This window comes from Pteropus alecto, unplaced genomic scaffold, assembly GCF_000325575.1.
Source record: "Pteropus alecto unplaced genomic scaffold, ASM32557v1 scaffold109, whole genome shotgun sequence".
Classification (NCBI taxonomy): domain Eukaryota; kingdom Metazoa; phylum Chordata; class Mammalia; order Chiroptera; family Pteropodidae; genus Pteropus; species Pteropus alecto.
The window spans coordinates 8,408,603-8,426,603 of record NW_006494608.1 but is presented as its reverse complement, the minus strand read 5'-3'; the positions used below and the strand labels follow the sequence as shown (position 1 = coordinate 8,426,603).

The following is an 18,001-nucleotide window of genomic DNA, read 5'->3' as shown; positions in this document are numbered from 1 at the left end:
TCAGTATATCAACATGCTCAGAGCATGACTTTCACTTTAAAAGTCAAACCCATGTCTCCTTCTCCTTAACAATGTTCCTTTCCCCTCTTCTCTTTACAGCTTATTTGAAAAGGCAGTCTGTATTTACTGCCTTCCATTTCAACCTACTGTGTAAACTTACTTCCAGTCTTATTCCACTGAAACTGCTCTGGCAAAGACACAAATGACTTCTGTGTTGCTAAAAATTGACAGACACGTTCCAGAGTTCTATCTTGCTGGACCTGTCTGTAATGTTTCCCTTGCTAACCAATCGGATTATTGGACTTCCCTCTTCCTGTGGATTCCAACACACTGGTCTCCCCCCAAGAGTTTCCTCTTTATCTGTCTGGCTCTTCCTCCTGAGTTTCTGTGGATTTCTAACTGCATGTTCATTCCTCGGGACAATTCATTTCAGAACAGTATGGAGAACCTCTACATACCACATAGCAAAATTTTGTTTTTTTCTACTTGTCCTTAAAAAGAAGTTCTTAGGGGTATTTGTAATGCACATAATCTATCTTAAAACATAAATCAATTTACCTGATTACACGGTTTATAATAATTACAAATAGTTGCAGAAAAATATCATTTGTATGCTCTGGTAGGTAAATGAGTCCTGTCTATCATACTGGATTAACACCCAAAATAACATCTAAGTTAAAATCGTAGGTAGCTTACTTTTGGGCACCATGATTCAGAATCTACTATGCCTATTTTTTAGGATTCATGACTCTATTTGAGGAAAGTTTAAGGATATTGCAAATCTGCTAGATAATGCATGACTCAATTTACATCACAGTTTGGCAGTAAAGGGACTCTAAAAATATTATAAACGTAGACTTGCAATGAAGCTTTAAAAGCTAAGTAATTCAAATCCTAGGCGAGGGGCCCCAGGAGAAGAAGCTGTCATTGGTATTGGGTTCTATGCAGAGGCATGAACAATAGTGTCTGGATACCAGCTCTCCCCACTTTTCCAATGGTGTTTACTTTAAGCCACTCTCAGCTTACAGGTGGGAAGTCAGATCTGTAAAAGAGGAATGCAAGCTCTCAAGTGCCAGTCTGGGTCCATGAGGAGGTAGGACAGAAGAGCTCAGAAGGCAGACCGCTAGTCCACCCTTGACTAAATGCCACAATACCTCAAGCCCAAAAGGTTTAGGTATCTATGCAAGCATTGATCCAATCTGACCAATCTGATCCAATGTTCTTTTTAAAGTGAGAAATTAATATTTTACTGAACATGTGCAAAGGGACATGGGGAGAGGTGATATATGTCACACAGAGCTCAGAATCTCACTTGGAAATTCTTAAATTTTTCATTTGGGGAAAAAAGAAAGGTGGGTATGGCCCAAATATAGAAAATGTGGATAAAGACAAAACATGAGAGATCTAGCGCTACTTGCCTGAGGAGAAAGAGCAGAAAAACTGTAATGGTGACCTTGGTCTATAAACACTCTAATTCCTGTCTCTGCAGATCATCAAACCTGGCATCCTCTAAGAAATAACAATCACTTCCAAGAAGTAACCAATCATTAAAAAAAATACAGGTTTTGACTTTTCCAATCTACTTCCTCTTGACCACACTTAGCAGAACAAGACCCTGCCTTTTCTTCCTGCCTTTGCAAGAGGGTGGCTGGCCAACAAGCATTGCCTCTCTACAAGGAACATCCCCCTACCAGCCATTCTCAAACTGGGTTCCTTTAGAGAATTAAGACTGAATGCACCAAGGCATCTTGTAGAGGCCTCTACATGTAGAATTGTTACCAGCTATATGCCAATTTGGGAGAATGGAAAAAAACAGTTATTCAAATCATTTTCCACTGGGCTTAATTCTTTTGAACAATCCAGTCGAAGACTGGTTGTTAAGGTAATATTTAATGCTGCAACTCAGACATCAAAGAACCTACAGGAACCAGGCCTTTTGTCTGTGGGTTGAGAAGTGATTAACAACTAGTATCCTCAAGAAGTTCCAGAATATATCATCTCACTTTTCCTTTTGGTACGCACTGAGAAGTAGCCTCCAATTTCTACCCTCTTCTCCCCAATTGCTCAAGGTTTCTCATTTTAATATTACTATCCAGACTTATTGATTTCAATATATTATTTTCTCAGGCACAGCTAAACCTTATTTCTGCTCCCATTTTTCTTATACACTGTCATTTCACTAGAACCACAGTTATAAACAATTAAGGCTTCATAGGTTCACAGCATTAACCTGAGAATACTAGCAAAGCATTAATGATTGTATCAGTTATTTGTTATATGGTCTTGGAGCTTTGCTCTAACAAATATATCTAAAAGTAACTCTTCACAAATAAGGGTCATCACTGGTAGAGGAGAAGCGTGAAGAAATAACTTTTTCCTACTGTAATTTTCGTTAAAGTTTTATCTGCTGATTTGATAGGTAAAAGAAAAAAATTATCTAATATTTTTAAGGTTATATACAAATAGAAATTTTCATGGCTGTAGAAAACATCTTAAAACAAATACCAAAGAGATGCACTGACAACACACTCATTTCAAATGAATGATACACAACAAAAGATGGGCTTGGACAGAGGGGCGTCTTTCTGTATCTTCCATGTTTTTTATATGTGAGTGAAGAAGATACTCATAGTTAGAAAGCAGCAGCTGTTTCAACATAAGGACTTTGCAGAAAATATGCTACTGAGATAGGTGACAAGCATTTTCTATTCACCTGAAAGCTTTCTTTCCTCCATTAAAAAGAATGAGCAATATCTTTGCATTTTCTTCTTGAATTGCCACTCAGCCACTCTGCTCTTTAGGTGACATATCAAACGCCTAAGATGCTCACTCAGGCACCACTATAATTTCAGTAAATCTTTACTCATACAAAAGACCTAAATGCCCCCTATCAGACGGTCTATAGGATTGCTCTGGCATCTGAAATGATATCATTCACCTTCTTTGAAGGAATGACATGACAAATATCCTTCTCTAAACAACAGCAAAGTACCCTTGAACATGAACAGGCAAGGAGAAGGAGGAGTAAGACCTGTCTCTCATGGCCGCCGGAAAGAAGAAATGCCAGGTCACTCATACACTTACTTGCCAGAGCCTTTTTTCCAGCTGCGTGGTAGGCTACAATATATTTCTTTCCCTCTCTATCCTCTGTTTTTGTCTCTAATCCCGGAAACAGAGATTTAATTGCTTGATGGATGACAGTTCTTTTTTCTTTGGTGTCTTCAATAACCTATTAAAAACACAGATAATGATACTAGTAATTTAACAAACATTAAATAGAGAACTCTATACTAATTAATGAGTAAAAACACTAATCATCTTATTACTATGTGAAATAATAAAAGTGTATGAGTACAATTTCAGAAATCTTTCAGAGCTCTGCAATAGGCAGATCCTAAGAGCTTGTTTACTGAGTATTTCCATCTGCCAGGCATGGTACTAAGCACTTCGGAGATGCTCCCTCAGGGACTCAGCAGGACAAACACTTCACGGCTCACAGAGGGAAATGGAGGCAAACTGGGCATCAGAAATTCAACTCCCTCAAATAGTCCAATCTACAACTGCCTCATAATGAATTCGATTCCTTACTGAATTATTTTATAATGATGTTCTAGCACATTTGTTCACAATGACAAAAAAAATCAGTATCAAGAAAGTGTAAACTTATTAGTTACATAATTGTTTTTCAATTTTTGAATGTGTCTCACACCAAGAAATACATTTTATATCTGGATACAATAGCCAGAAATATGTATGCGTACATACCTTATTAAAAATTTAAAAAATTTATAAAACAACTTACCCTTACGATATGCAATGCACTGTTATTTCCTATTTTATTTTATTGCATTAAAAAATATTTAAGATCCACTAAATTGATTTCATGACCCACTAATGGAATGCAAGCTGAAAAACACTAAGATATACAGCTAAACTTAATATTTTATTTTATTAAAATTACTGGAGTGACATTGGTTAATATAAACAATATTTTAGCAAAATGAAAAACATAAAAGAAAACAAACTACATTTTAATTAGAGATAAGTGACATTTTTAAATAAAAAGTGAGTCTAGACCTAGAATTTACTGAGAACACTGTATTGGAATCTTGGTGTATGTATATGAGCAAATATGAATTCAAAAATTCAGATAGTCCATCCTCCTCATTTTACAGATGAGGATACCTGCCCATGGTTTATGCCCTTTAAAGGTAAAAATGTTCAGTAGATGGAATAACTAGAATTTGTAAGATGATGCTAAATATTGTCATCTAAGTGGTAAAAAATGCATATTATGGGGCTGAAATATACCACTGCATTGCACAAACAAGGGAAACCTGGACCACCTTCCTGAACTATTCTTAAAACCAATTCTTAGAAATTTTCTGTTTGACAATATTGAAGATCTTGTCTATGGGGAAATTCAGTAATTGAAGATCCCTATAGTTGCTACAATATCACATACTTTTGGGAAGTTTTGGAGGGAACAGAAAGAGATAAAGAGTGGAGGCGAATGATTTCTGAAAAGTTAAACTGTTATTAACTATGGGAGACAGAAGGGGGAATTTCAGACACCCCCAAAGCAGCAGGTTGTTAAAATATGCTACAAAATGAATTTAACATAAACTTAAAATTCTAAAAATCTCATGCTACAACATTCTTAAAACTCTTGTAACATATCGCTTTGCCGTAAACATAACCTAGACCTGCTCTGTCCCATACAGTAACCACTAGCTACATGTGGCAACTGAACACTTTAAATGTGGCTAAACTCAGATGTTCTAAAACAGCTTAACAAAGGATTTAAGGACTTAATAGGAAAAATAGAAGGTAAGACATATCATTAGTCATTTTTAATATTATTTAATATTATTCAAAATAATATTTTGAATGTATTAGGATAAAAGAAATATATTAAAATTAGTCTCACTTGTTTCTTTTTACTTTTGAATTTTTAGAAAATTTAAAATTAAACATATGGTTCACATTATAATTCCACTTAACAGCACTAATCGAGAATCAAATTTTTGAAACAAAAGCTGTAAAAAAAGACATTTACTATTCTATTTAATAGCTGAGCTCTCCTCTTCTTGTCCTGAAGTAGACTTAGGTTGAGCAAAGAAACACTCCCTTATCTCCTTCCCCTACTTCCTTTTCCCTCCCGGAGCCCCATTTGAAACCAAGAGGCTGTTGAAGCTATAGCCAGGGCCAGGGCCTCCCTGTCAGGGCCACACACCTGTTGTCAGGCTGTGGCAGTCCCTTTCTAGTAGACACTATATGATATAAGGTCACTATGAGGTTCAAAACAAGAGATTTCTTTGTTGATTTGTGGTCATATGAAACATTTTTAAAAGAAAAAATAACTTTTCTGGAGGGCCATAGTTAATCTGGATACTAGTTATTTGTCACTGATAAAAACATTTTTTTAGTGTAATGGCCTTTTAGATCAATTAGGACATCATCCTTTCATTAACTACTATAATTTTTCCAATAGATGCCTATTAACATACACCCAAAAAAGAAGCAATCAAAACTCTATAAAACCTTTTATATAATTCTATACTATTACCTCAATGGCAACACTGGTTTCCTTATTTTTAAAAAGCTGGAGCTCTTCTAAATGCTGTTTTTCTTCAGCTGTCAAAACTGTAAATACATCTTCTGAAGGATCCTTTAAAATAATCATAAGAACTCCCAGTGAGTCACGCACAGAATTCAAGGCTGTTAAAGCTCTATATTTCTATGATCTCTAGGAAATGCTATTTTTATACAGTAAGTGATTTGCTGTAAAGCTGGCTCCTACCTCCTCATCCACTGGGACAGATAAATCATCCAAATGGCTGATCCGTCCATCTTTTCCTATTTCGTGAACAACGAAATCAGAGTATCTGATGAAAAGAAAACACACATTTTTGTTTAGTTTATGTATTAGTTTAAGCATTAACATTTTGTTTCCTGTTAACTTTAGGAAAAACTTTATCAACAGTAAGCCTTACTATTGTGCAAAACAAAGGATTCTTAAAAAAAGTTTTCAGTGCAAGGTCATAAGAATTATTGTTCCTGGTTTTTCAATGAATTCAGAGCCACACTGTGGCTTTGTATTAGAATGTAAAGAAAAGACCCTCTGAGACTTTAACATCCCACTTATACCAATGAATAGATCACCTAGGTGGAAAGCTGGCAAGGAAAAATAGCCCTTAAATGACAGATAAGACCAGATGGACTTAATATTTATAGAACTTTCCATCCCCAAACTGGTAGAATACACATTCTTCTCAAGCGTACATGCAACATTCTCAAGGATAAAACTATATGTTGGGACAGAAAACAAGCTTCAGTAAATTAAAGAAGACTGAAACCATAACAAGAATCTTTTCTGACCACAACCGTAGGAAACTAGAAATCAACTACGAGAAAGCTGGGAAAAAAATCACAAATATGTGAAGATTAAACAACAGGCTAATGAATAACTATTGAGTCAATGAAGAAATAAAAGAAGAAATCAAAATATACATAGAAACAAATGAAATTAAAAATATAACATTCCAAAAGTCTTTGGAATGCAGCAAAAGCAATACTAAGAGGAAAATTTATAGCAATAACAGGCCTATCTCAAGAAATAAAAAAAATCTCAAATAATCTAACATAACTTAATGAAAAAGAACAAACGAAGCCCAAAATCAGAAGGAAGGAAATAATGAAAATAAGAGCAGAAATAATGAAATAGAGACTAAAAAACAATAGAAAAAAATCAATGAAATGGAGAGCTAGTTCTTTAAAAAGATAAACAAAACTGACCAACCTCTAGATAGATTCACTAAGGAAAAAAGAGGGAAGACTCAAATAAATAAAATCAGAAACTCAAGAGGAGAAATTACAATGGATGCCACAGAAGTACAAAGTATCATACAAGAATACTATGAAAGGCTAGAAGAATGGACAAATTCTTAGAATTATATAATCTTCCTCCACTGAATCATGAAAAAATAGAAAACCTGAATAGATCAATCACTAGTAAGGAAACTGAAACAGTAATCAAAAACCTCCCCAAAACAAAAGTCCAGGATCAAATGGCTTCACTGGTGAATTCTATCAAGCATTCAGAGACAATTTAATACCTTTCCTTCTCAAACTCTTATAAAAAATTGAAGAAGAGGGAATGCTTCTTAACTTATTTTACAAAGCCAACATTACCCTGATACCAAAATCAGGCAAGGATAACACACAAAAAAGAAAATTAAATGCTAATATTTTTGATGAACATACAGATGCAAAAATACTAGCAAATCAAATACAACAACAGATCATAAGAATCATACATCACGATGAAGTGGAATTTATTCTAAAGATGCAAGGTTGTTCAACATCTGCAAATCAATAAACATGATACACATTAATAAAATGAAGGATAAAAACCATATGACCATCGCAAATGTATAAAAAGCACCTGACAAGACAGAACATCCAATTATGAAAAACACTCTCAATAAAATGGATAGAGAAGGAAAGTACCTCAACATAATAAAGGCCTTGTATGACAAACCCACAGCTACCATCATACTCAATGGTGAAAAACTGAAAGCTTTTCCTCTAAAATCAGGAACAAGACAGTTTTATTCAATATAGTACTGGAAGTCCTAGCCTGAGCAATTAGACAAGAAAAATAAATAAAAGTCATCCAAATTGGAAAGGAAGAAGTAAAACTGTCACTATTTGTGAATGGTATGATTGTATATGTAAAAAACTTTAAAGACTCCACCAAAAACTGTTAGAAACAATAAACATACAGCAATGCTGCAGGATGCAAAATCAATATACAAAAATTTGTTGTGTTTCTATACTAACAAACTATCAGAAAGAGATGAAGAACACAATTCCATTTAGAAATGCAAAAAAAGACTAAAATACTTAGGAATAAACTTAACAAAGGAGGTGAAAGACCTGTACACACTGAAAAGTACAAAACATTGTTGAAAGAAATTGAAGATGATACAAAGAAAGGGAACAATATCCCACATGCATGGATTGGAAGAATTAACATTGTTAAAATGTCCATATTACCTAAAACAATCTACAGATTCAGTGCAATCCCCATCAAAATCTCAATAGCATTTTTCACAGAAGTAGAACAAAAAAATCCTAAAATTTGTGTGGACCACAAAAAAACCCTGAATAGCCAAAGCAATCATGAGAGAAAAAGAACAAAGCAAGAGGTATCATACTCCCTGATTTCAAACTATATTACAAAGCTACAGTGATCAAAACAGTATGGTCCTGGCATAAAAACAGATACACAGACCAATGGAACAGAATTGAGAGCCAAGAAATAAACCCACTATGGACAACTAATTTATGACAAAGGAACCAAGACTGTACAACAGAGAAAGAAAAGTCTTTTTTCTACTGGGAAAACCGGACAGCCATATGCGAGAGAATGAAACTAGACCACTATATTACACTATTTACAAAAATTAACTCGAAATAGAGTAAAGACTGTAATGTAAAACCTAAACAAATAAAATACATAGAAGAAAACATAGGCACTAAGCTTCTGGACATTGGTCTCAGTGGTATTTTTGTGAATTTGACTTCAAAGGCAAGGGAAACAAAACCAAAAATACACAAATGGGATGTCAAACTAAAAAGCTTCTGCACAGCAAAGGAAGTCACCAATGAAACAAAAAGGCAATCAACCAGATGGGAGGAGATATTGTAAATAATATTTTCAATATGGGGTTAATATCCAACATACATAAAGAACTCATACAACTCAACAAAAAAATAAACAACCTGATTTAAAAATGAGCAGAGGATCTGAACATTTTCCCAAGGAAGACATCCAGATGACCAACAGGCATATGAAAACATATTCAACTTCACTAATTATTAGGGAAATTTAAATCAAAACCACAATGAAATACCGCCTCACACCTGTTAGAATGGCTATTATCAAAAAGACAAGAAATAACAAGTGCTGGAGAGGATGCAGAGAAGAGGGAACTCTAGTACACTGTTGGTAGAATTGTAAATTGGTACAGCTACTATGGAAAAGAGTATGTAGGTTCCTGAAAAAAAAATTAAGAACTACCATATGATTCAGTAATTTTTCTCTTCTGGGTGTTTATCCAAAGAAGAAAACATGAATGTGAAAAGATATGTGTACCCCTTTGTTCACTGCAGCATTATTTAAAATAGTCAAAACATGTAAACAAACTAAATGTCCACTGATGGATGAATGCATAAAGATGTGGTGTGTATGTACACACACACACACACACACACACACACACACACACACACACACTGGAGTATTAAGACTAATTCAGAAGAAAACTTGAAACCATTTAAAATAATTTATTTTAAATAAATGAATATCACCCATTCACATGTTAGCAATACTTGCCACTGGAAAATTATTTTCTTTTATTTACTCGTTTTATCTTTAAATGGTTTCATTCACTCATTTAGGCAGCTCTCCTTCATCCTGGGGAAAGAAAGCTAAACAGAAAACTATACTGCTGATTTCTTTTAAGGAAAAGAATTACTGTAACTAAAATAACTTTGTACATAAACTAAACATACCTTTCTTTTAAGATTCCTGAGAATCCTTGATGAGAACTTACAAATTTGGTGATGCCGACATCAAGTTCAGTGAGTCCATGCTTCATCATGTCTGCAAAGCTCTCAGCTTCTTCCTCCTCGTCGCCCTCCTCTGAAAGGCCATCTTCTTCCTCTTCTTCCAACTGAGCAGCGGAATTCTTTTTACCTTCTCCAGCACTTACAGCTTCAGGCACATTTTCACTGTTGGGCGGAGAATCATTCTCTAGCCTATCCTGACCTGTGGTCAGATGGCATTCTGAGACCTTCTGTCTTTTTGCCTCCTCAGCTGGGGCCACACTGTCATTATCTTCAACAGCAAGGGATCCACGTTTCAGTGACACACCAGCCATTTTTGTCATCTCCATTTTTAAGGCTCCAAGAAAACATTTAAGAGAACCTTTTAGGAAGAGAGAGTAAGAAAGTAACGATCACTTCTATAAAGAAATAGGCTTCGGCAAACGGTCAGTTAACTTTGTTCATAGAATACTAAAAAATCATTTATTAAAATAATTCTTCCCAATGTTGGTGTGTACCTCTGGTGGCATAGAAAAATAGCACAACTTCTGCATGGAATTTGACAGTGTGCATCAAAAGCCTTAAAAATATATATGCTCTTTGCCCCAGAAATACTATTTTCAGGGAGTATTTTAAGAAAATGATTAAGATAGTGGTTAAAGTTTTAGTAGTAAAGATACTCATCTCGGTGCTTTTATATTAGCAAAAAAATCGAGAACAATGCCTGAGTACATAAACTGAACAGTATGTAGGAACCATGTAAATAGAAAATGGGAAAGGTAGTTACTTCTAGGAGAGGGTATAGGTGGCTGAGACAGCAGGGAGACTCGCTGTGTTTACTGAATACAATAGTTGTACCATCTGGATTTTGTTTCATGTATATTATTATCCTTTTGAAAAACTGATTAAATAAAAATAGTGTGTAAATATATTTAGTGACATGAAAGCATATCATACAAAAAAAAGCAAGGAGAATATGGAGTTGATTAATGGGTATGGGGTTTCGATTTTGCAAGATGAAAGAGTTCTGGAGATTGGTTATACAACAATGTGAATGTACCTAACACTACTGAACTATTTTAAGTTTTAAATTAACTTAAAACTCTGTTAAGGTGTTATATGTTATATGTATTTTGCCACAATTTGAAAAATACACATTATCATTTAACTGGCCTGTACATACTGTGCTGAGGAAAAGTCTGAGAGGCCACTCGCACTTTCCAGCACAGAGCATATTGAGAGAGGTGGCATGTGGCAATCAAAATCAATAAATTTACCTAATACCATGAGTGTCTGTTTAATTTGATCTTATTTGATGATCTTGGTGAAATAAAGATAAAGCCTTTTCCTATATTCATTATATAGGGAGATACTAAAATTAACATACTAAAAAAATTAGTAAACATATTCATAAAGAATATAAATAAGTAGAAAATAATATTCTAATTCTCCAAGGCTTGGTTAACAAGAAATATACCTACAGAAGCATCTACAGCAGAATAATAATAGTAACAACAACAACAACAACAACAACAATGGACTAAATTTTAAGAATCCATGTTTGGTCTTTAATAATAATAGTAACAACAACAACAACAACAACAACGGACTAAATTTTAAGAATCCATGTTTGGTCTTCTTTTTTAAAGTTATGTCAAAAATTAAGGATAGATAGAAAAGTAGAGAAAAAGACAAATACTACATGTGAAAAGTGAAAGAAAAAATCATGATAGCTACAAAAAAAGGGAAAAGAGAAAAAAATGCAGTAAAAACAATTTGAAAGACAAAATATTAAATTAAGAAAATTTTTTTCTTAAAAAAAAGGGCTAACTTGGTCAGTAATTATGGAACACAGAGAAGACCTCAAAAGGCGTTGGAGGTAATGGTGTCAGAGAAGACATTTTTCTTAATGGAAGATGAGAAACTGAACACCTGGGGCAAGTTGTGAGGAATTAGTAAAAGTAAGGTTGTAGAAAAAGGGGAGGAGGCTGTTTGGGAGAAGAGGGTACCAGATATGCCGAGGCATAGGAGAGCACAGAGTGCTGGAAGAACCCCAAGGAGCTCATCAGACACCGTGGAGGGTACAACACACAGGGAGAGTATGGACTTACAGCTAGGGAGTGTGTGGAAGCCACGCCAGGCTGAATAGAGGAAACGATGTCATGAAAATCAAACCACCACTAGATTTGTGAATTAGAAAGATTTCATGGCATCCTTTGAAGAGTAAGGGATTAGGTTGGAAGACTAGGTAAGAGGATACAGCCATAATCAAGAAGTTAATAGAACTTGATCTAAGGCTGAGGCACAGGCAAAAGAAAGGAGGGGTGGTGAGGAGAGGACTAAGTGACAGATGTGGAAGAAAAGAGGAAATGCTCCAGGATGACTTTGGTTTTCTGCCTTTGGGATCTGAGAGGACATGGGGACTCCATGAAGAGGAGTAGGTGGTGGGTAAAGATAAGCCGACTTATAGTTTTGCAGTGTTTCAGGTACTTGGGTGACATCCAAAAGGATATGTCCCATAGCCAGTCATTACACTGTGTCACACATACTCTTACCCAAAAGCCTGCAATGGCTCCCCAACAATGATACAATGTCTTCAGCTGGCATGACAACATCTACCAAGAAATCCTGATACCCTTGCAGCAGCCTGAACTCTCAGCATGGGCAGTAACAGCCATATCCACATTTGGCTCAGGGACTTTATGGTCTACTTCACTCCCAGTATGTAATTAACTCATCAGGCTCCTTCTCAAGCGCCTGATGGCCATAGCCTTGACAGAAACACCAATTATTTCCTCTGCAGGTAAGCTGCCATCCTTCTACTTTGGTATTGTCCAGTGCCTGTACTATTATTTCCACGTGCCTCCAATGACTCAGATCCAGCTCCAAAGGAGCCCAATCCCAGTCTGACTGCTCATGCTCTTTCTAATGGAAGGTCCTCTACACTTATCTCAAATCACCCTGGTCTCACCTATCCTTTAAGACTCATCTGAAGGTCACGAGCTCTGACTCCTATGCCTTTCACTCTATTAATTCCATATCTTCCCATTTTACTTCCCTTCATCTACACTATCCTTGCAGGCAGGCACCTGAGTATTGTATGTTCCCCCCACCATTTTCTAGCTGTGTAACTGGTCCAGGTAAATTATTTAACTTCTCCAAACCCCTGTTCTTCAAGTGTAAATTGGAAATGATATGTGCTTCATAGGACAGTTGTGAAGATATGATGAACAAGAGTGGCTAGCATAGGAGGAACTAAATTAATGCTAGTCCCCTCTTCCCTCCTTATCTTCTAATTTTTTTTTTGATGTCTGATCTTATTTGCTACTCTTACAAAATCTCATAAAAATATGGAACGCATCACAAATTTGCGTGCCATCCTTGTGCAGGGGCCATGCTAATCTTCTCTGTATCATTCCAATTTTAGTAAATGTGCTGCCAAAGAGAGCACAGGATAAAATTTCTTTTGTACATGCCAGAGAGTCCGGCATGGTGTAATCAATAGCTGAAAGGTTTCCCATCTATAGAGATCAAAGACACACTAAGTAGCAAATCCCTAATGAAATAGTGGACCTGGGCAATGAAATTACAAGGACAAAGACACAATTCTTTCAACTAATAAAAAGCAAAGGAAAAAAGGAAGGCAAAACCTACAGATAAACCTACAAAGAAGTGCAATGGTAGATCCTGACTTAAACAATCCAACAGTTAAAAAAAGCATTTATGAGACAATCAGGAATATTGAAACACTGAGCTATTTGACGACATCAGGTGGTATTGTTAACTTTTTAAGGTTACCGCAGTTACATTTAAAAAAGAATCTTTATGTTTTAGAGATATAAAAAAAGCTATTTATAGTTGAAAAGATATGAAGTCTGGAATCTGCTTCAAAATAATTTGCCAACGGTGAATAGAAGCAGAGTGGGTGTAGATTTGAAACAAGACTGGTCATGAATAGGTAATGGTTGAAACTGGGTGATGGAAACAGGGGGAGGTCATTGCATCATTCTACTTTGTATGTTTGAATTTTTATAATAAAAAATAAAAGTGTAAAGTCTAAAAAGATACACAAGCTACTCTACTCTGATCAAACCACTGACCTTTTCAGTTCCACTGCTTCCTTTCTCTCCCATCGCCTTTTCTTCAAACATAGAGATATCTAGTCCCAAGACACCACTTCTTCCACTTTCTTTGAGTGCCCCAAACCTCAACAACTCTTAGCCATTACTCAACACACTTGCTCACTAGTCCTTTTGCACCATGATCCTTGCTAAAGCTCAACCAAGTACCAATCCCACTGTCTGTGTCTGTGCTCCTGGCTGCTGCTGGAGAAAATCTCTCCAGGTCAAGGGAGTTCCTCTAACAGCCCTACACGCTACCTAGTGGCCCTCCCTAGTGAGCACCATCTCCTCCAGTCCTATTTATCATTCACAAAGAAAATAGGGATCTTCTGACAGACACACCTCCCTCTAGCATATTCAAACAACTCATTATTACCATTCCCCTTAACATAGCAACCTCTTAAGAGAAGTCTATCCACACTTACTCTAATACTCATGCCTCAACAATACACTTTACCCCTCCACACACTCACCATGCACCCCTGTGCCAGATACTATTCCTGGTACTGCCACAAGACACTGCTGCGAATCAAATAAACACCCTGCCAGCACTGGCTTTCTTGACAAAACCACAGCCATTCAAACCTGGCCCTACTTGACATCTTTTCCTAGGAAGACTTGGTTCACTGCTTTTCTCCCTTGAAACTCTCCTACTCCTTGCTTATTTCTTGCCTCTCAAAATATTCTTTCCCCCTCGTTCTCTGCCTGCCACTTAAATTCGGGTTTCTCTAGGTTCCTTCTCCAGTCTTGTTCCCTTCTCACTCCCGAGTTTTTCAGCCAAGACCACCTTCTCCAACTCCCTGGTTTATTTGGAGTCCAAGGCAATCGTAAAGACAGCTAAACAATGAAAGCGTGTGGTGAGCTCGTTCAAATTTCGCTTCAACTCTATGACAGAGGGGTCATTATCATCTCCATCTTAGCACTAAAAAATTGAGGCCTAGAGATGAAGTACCTACTAGTACCTACTAGTAGAATCAAATGCTCAAATTCAACATGCTCTAAACTGATCTCATCATTACCACAAACGGCACCTTTTACCTCAGGAAATGTTACCACAAACTACCAGTCAACTGCATCAGAATATGGCCTCATCCCAACTCCTTACTTTCTCCTATGCTACATCAGTGGTTTCGTGAATGAAATTCTAGAAAGTTTAGAAAAGCACTGTTATGCTTAACATCCCTGGAATGATTAGCGGACCATCGATCTGAAGTATCAACCACAGGTTTCAACTCTTACTTGGTGAATGGGAGTTTGTGGGGCATAACTTGAAGCCTGATCTAAGTTTTGTCATTCACTAAGCAGATCACTTAACCTAAGCTTCAGTTTATTTCTGTGTAAAACTGAAAAATGACGACTTGGTCAAAGGTCTGTAATAACTGCTCCTATTCAACTGTTGGTCATTAATATTTATTACGGATGGTTTTACACAGCAGAACTGGGGGAAAAAACAAAGCTGCTTATGCTTCTTTTGTTTTCTGGGCTAATGATTAAACATGGTTTTCACCTTAAATGCAATTTAGTTTTAAGAGACCCTCAAAGTACTGCTAACAGCACCAAATAAACAGATCCTTTAGTATTTTTTGGCAACCTTTTCTTGATTCTTGTGGACAACTGTCTGATTTTTTCTTGTTATTTAATTGCAAAGACAAGCTCATTAACTAATCTCACTTTTGTTTCAAATGGAATTATACTTTTCATTTGTTTTAGCCAATGGCCCTATCACAGACATTAATTATTAAAGTACATATAGCACCAAAGATTATAAATCACTTAATACATATTTTGCTAAGTTCTGTGGGCCTAGAAGCTGAGAACATACTACAATAGTTAGGTGTGCAAACTTCTGAACTACGAGAGGCAGAACTCAAATTAGTGTCTTTTCATAAGCAGGAACTAAATAAAAGATAAGAATGAAATGCAATATAACTTCTAAATGAGAGAGAAGGGTGAGGGGAGGATCCCATGAACATGAAAGAGGGTGAGAAGAATTCAATTAGAAAGATAAAACAACACTGCCCCAATGAGATTTCCTTAAGGAAAATTCAGGAAAATCCAAACATAACATATTCAAGCATTCTACCACAAAGCTATAAAAAGTGGTTGGCTTAAAAAAAAAGTGGTGGGAGGGGTAAAGAGACCAGCTTTGTGAAATTTTTTCAATGATATTTTTAAAAAATTTTAAAGAAATGTTACACTGCACAAATACATTATCCATAATAGTAATGACAGTATCTCACATGTCAAGCAAAACCTCTACAGACCAGAAGCTTGAGTCTATGACTGGGAAGAGCATGAAATCTACTGATACTACCCATAAAGTCCTACACAATTCTTTGGAGGGAATACTAAAATAATAGATTTTGTTTCTTTTACATTCCAAATGAGCCTAATGAGATTAGGAGTACTATAATTTTAATAGTATTTAATATTTGTTTCATTAAGATATCAGATTCACCAATAGCTTCCTCTACACCCACAACAAAAATAAAATTTAGCATTTCCAAAATTTTAATGCATCGACAGTCCCTTAATATTATTTCCTGCAAAATCAACATCTAAAAAAAGAGCCATATTAGTCTTAATCTTATCTATATTTCAAAATTCTCCATGACTTCCACCTTTTAAATGTATCCATCCTCCATCTTCTGCAAACTGTCGGTAATGCCTCTAGCGCTCACCATAAAGGGCACTTTCTTCAGTGTGGAGCACACACTATACTCTAACATGCAAAAATCATTAAGTTCATTACATTCATTAATTCCCCCAAATATTTATTGAGCACCTCTTATATATCTGGCACTGTTTTACGTATTGAGGAAAAAGAAATTTTCCTGTCCTCATTGAGCTTATATTTATTTTAAGGATATAGTGTAGAATAAAATTAAAAACTTGCAAGCATAAAGCTACAAATAAAAACAGTGTAAGAGAAATGAGAGTCAGAAGGGTGCTCTTTAGTGAATCTTCTCCAAGGAAGTGCCCTTTAAGCAAAGATTTGAAACAAGAAGGAGACATAAAAAGATATGTGTGAGGAGCGTTCCAAGCAGCAGGGGCAAGGTGTGTTGAGATCCTGAGGTTGGAGCAAATTTAGTCAACAGTAAGCTCAGTTGGATTTTAATTTCTCTTTCCTACTTAGAGGTAAAAGCTATGTTTTATTAATATCTGTATCGTCCCAGCTATCAAAAATATGTTCAAAAAGAGTTATATTAAATTAATACGGAGTGTTGGCTACCTGCCTAGTGGCTGAACAAAATCACTGCCTACCCATCCCTTTTTCACTATTAGTGTGCACTGGATATTTAGTAGATCCCTCCATTGTCAAGGCATCCGCAGGCCAGTGGGGGCATGCCTGTCTCACAGATGATTAGAGATTTGAAACAAAAGCCCTTATAATCCCATATTTTCGGAATGAAAAAAAAAAAAAGTGGTCTGACAACGGGACCAAATATTTGAAAAACTGAACTCCAAACCCTACTTCTTGGCAGGCGCTAAAACCCAGGCAATGATGATGTACTTTTAAATTTCTCAGTGCAGGGCTGGCGGTAAGGACTCCGTGCGCATGAGTTTCAACATGCATAGCACCTCCTTCATCCATTCGTTAAACACTGACCCTGCAGAGGGCTCGAGAAAACACTCCCGGTCCCCAATCTGTTCGCTCGTACTCTGGGAAACGTCTACAAAACAAGCAGCCACCTGAGTGCCTGCCTTGCACGCAGCAAGCTTGCAATAAGTAGTGATGGATGGATACCACGACGAAGCACGTGGGCTAGTCTGTGCTTAAGGCTGGCCCAGCGATGTATGGGAGCTGTAAAAGGTTTAGGGATAAAGGCCAGTTTTCTCTTCCGGGAGGGAGAAGAGTTTAGGGAGCGTTTGAGGCAAAGAAAGAGAACAGTGGGAATGGAATCCTTCGCCTGACAGCGCCGCGGGGAGGAGGGAGGGCGCGGTGCCCCGCCGACCACCGGCCCGGGAGCAGGGGGCGGGGCTGTTACCACCAAAACGCAGGATCCGCGGGGCTCCAGCCGCGCTCCCACGGGTACGACCAGTAATGGAGACGCCGCGGGCTCAGACCACGGCTAGGACGCCTTCCCAGTCTGCACAGCCCCTCCAGGCGGGGCCTGAAGAAGGCTGGGGCCCGGGCCGAGGGCTGGCGGCGGAGCCCGGGCGGCTGCGGGGAGGCCGCGCACTTACCCGGGGCCTGGGAGCGCGGCGCGGGCCGGATGGCGAGGGGGCGAGCAAGCTGCTTTGGGCGAAGGTGCGGCGGCGAC

General features: G+C 37.1%; 1 protein-coding gene and 1 non-coding gene across 3 annotated transcripts in view; both read right to left on the bottom strand.

Annotated features, from left to right (window-relative positions):
• Positions 1–17,995, bottom strand: part of PUS7 (pseudouridylate synthase 7) — a 46,206-nt gene extending 28,211 nt beyond the window's left edge. Inside the window, exons 1-5 of one of the 2 annotated variants that reach the window (XM_006925379.3) lie at positions 17,925–17,995; positions 9,583–9,997; positions 5,804–5,888; positions 5,570–5,671; positions 3,085–3,229 (exon numbers count right to left, since the gene is read on the bottom strand). In XM_006925379.3, coding sequence (XP_006925441.1) covers positions 3,085–3,229; positions 5,570–5,671; positions 5,804–5,888; positions 9,583–9,965 — 715 coding nt within the window. In that variant the 5' untranslated portion in view covers positions 9,966–9,997; positions 17,925–17,995. The remainder of the gene's footprint in view (positions 1–3,084; positions 3,230–5,569; positions 5,672–5,803; positions 5,889–9,582; positions 9,998–17,924) is intronic. The other variant, XM_015599552.2, reaches the window with a different exon arrangement.
• LOC112473587 lies at positions 12,960–13,066 on the bottom strand. Its single transcript, XR_003044067.1, has one exon. It is a non-coding gene; the product is annotated as a U6 spliceosomal RNA (small nuclear RNA).
• Positions 17,996–18,001: the final 6 nt, after the last annotated feature.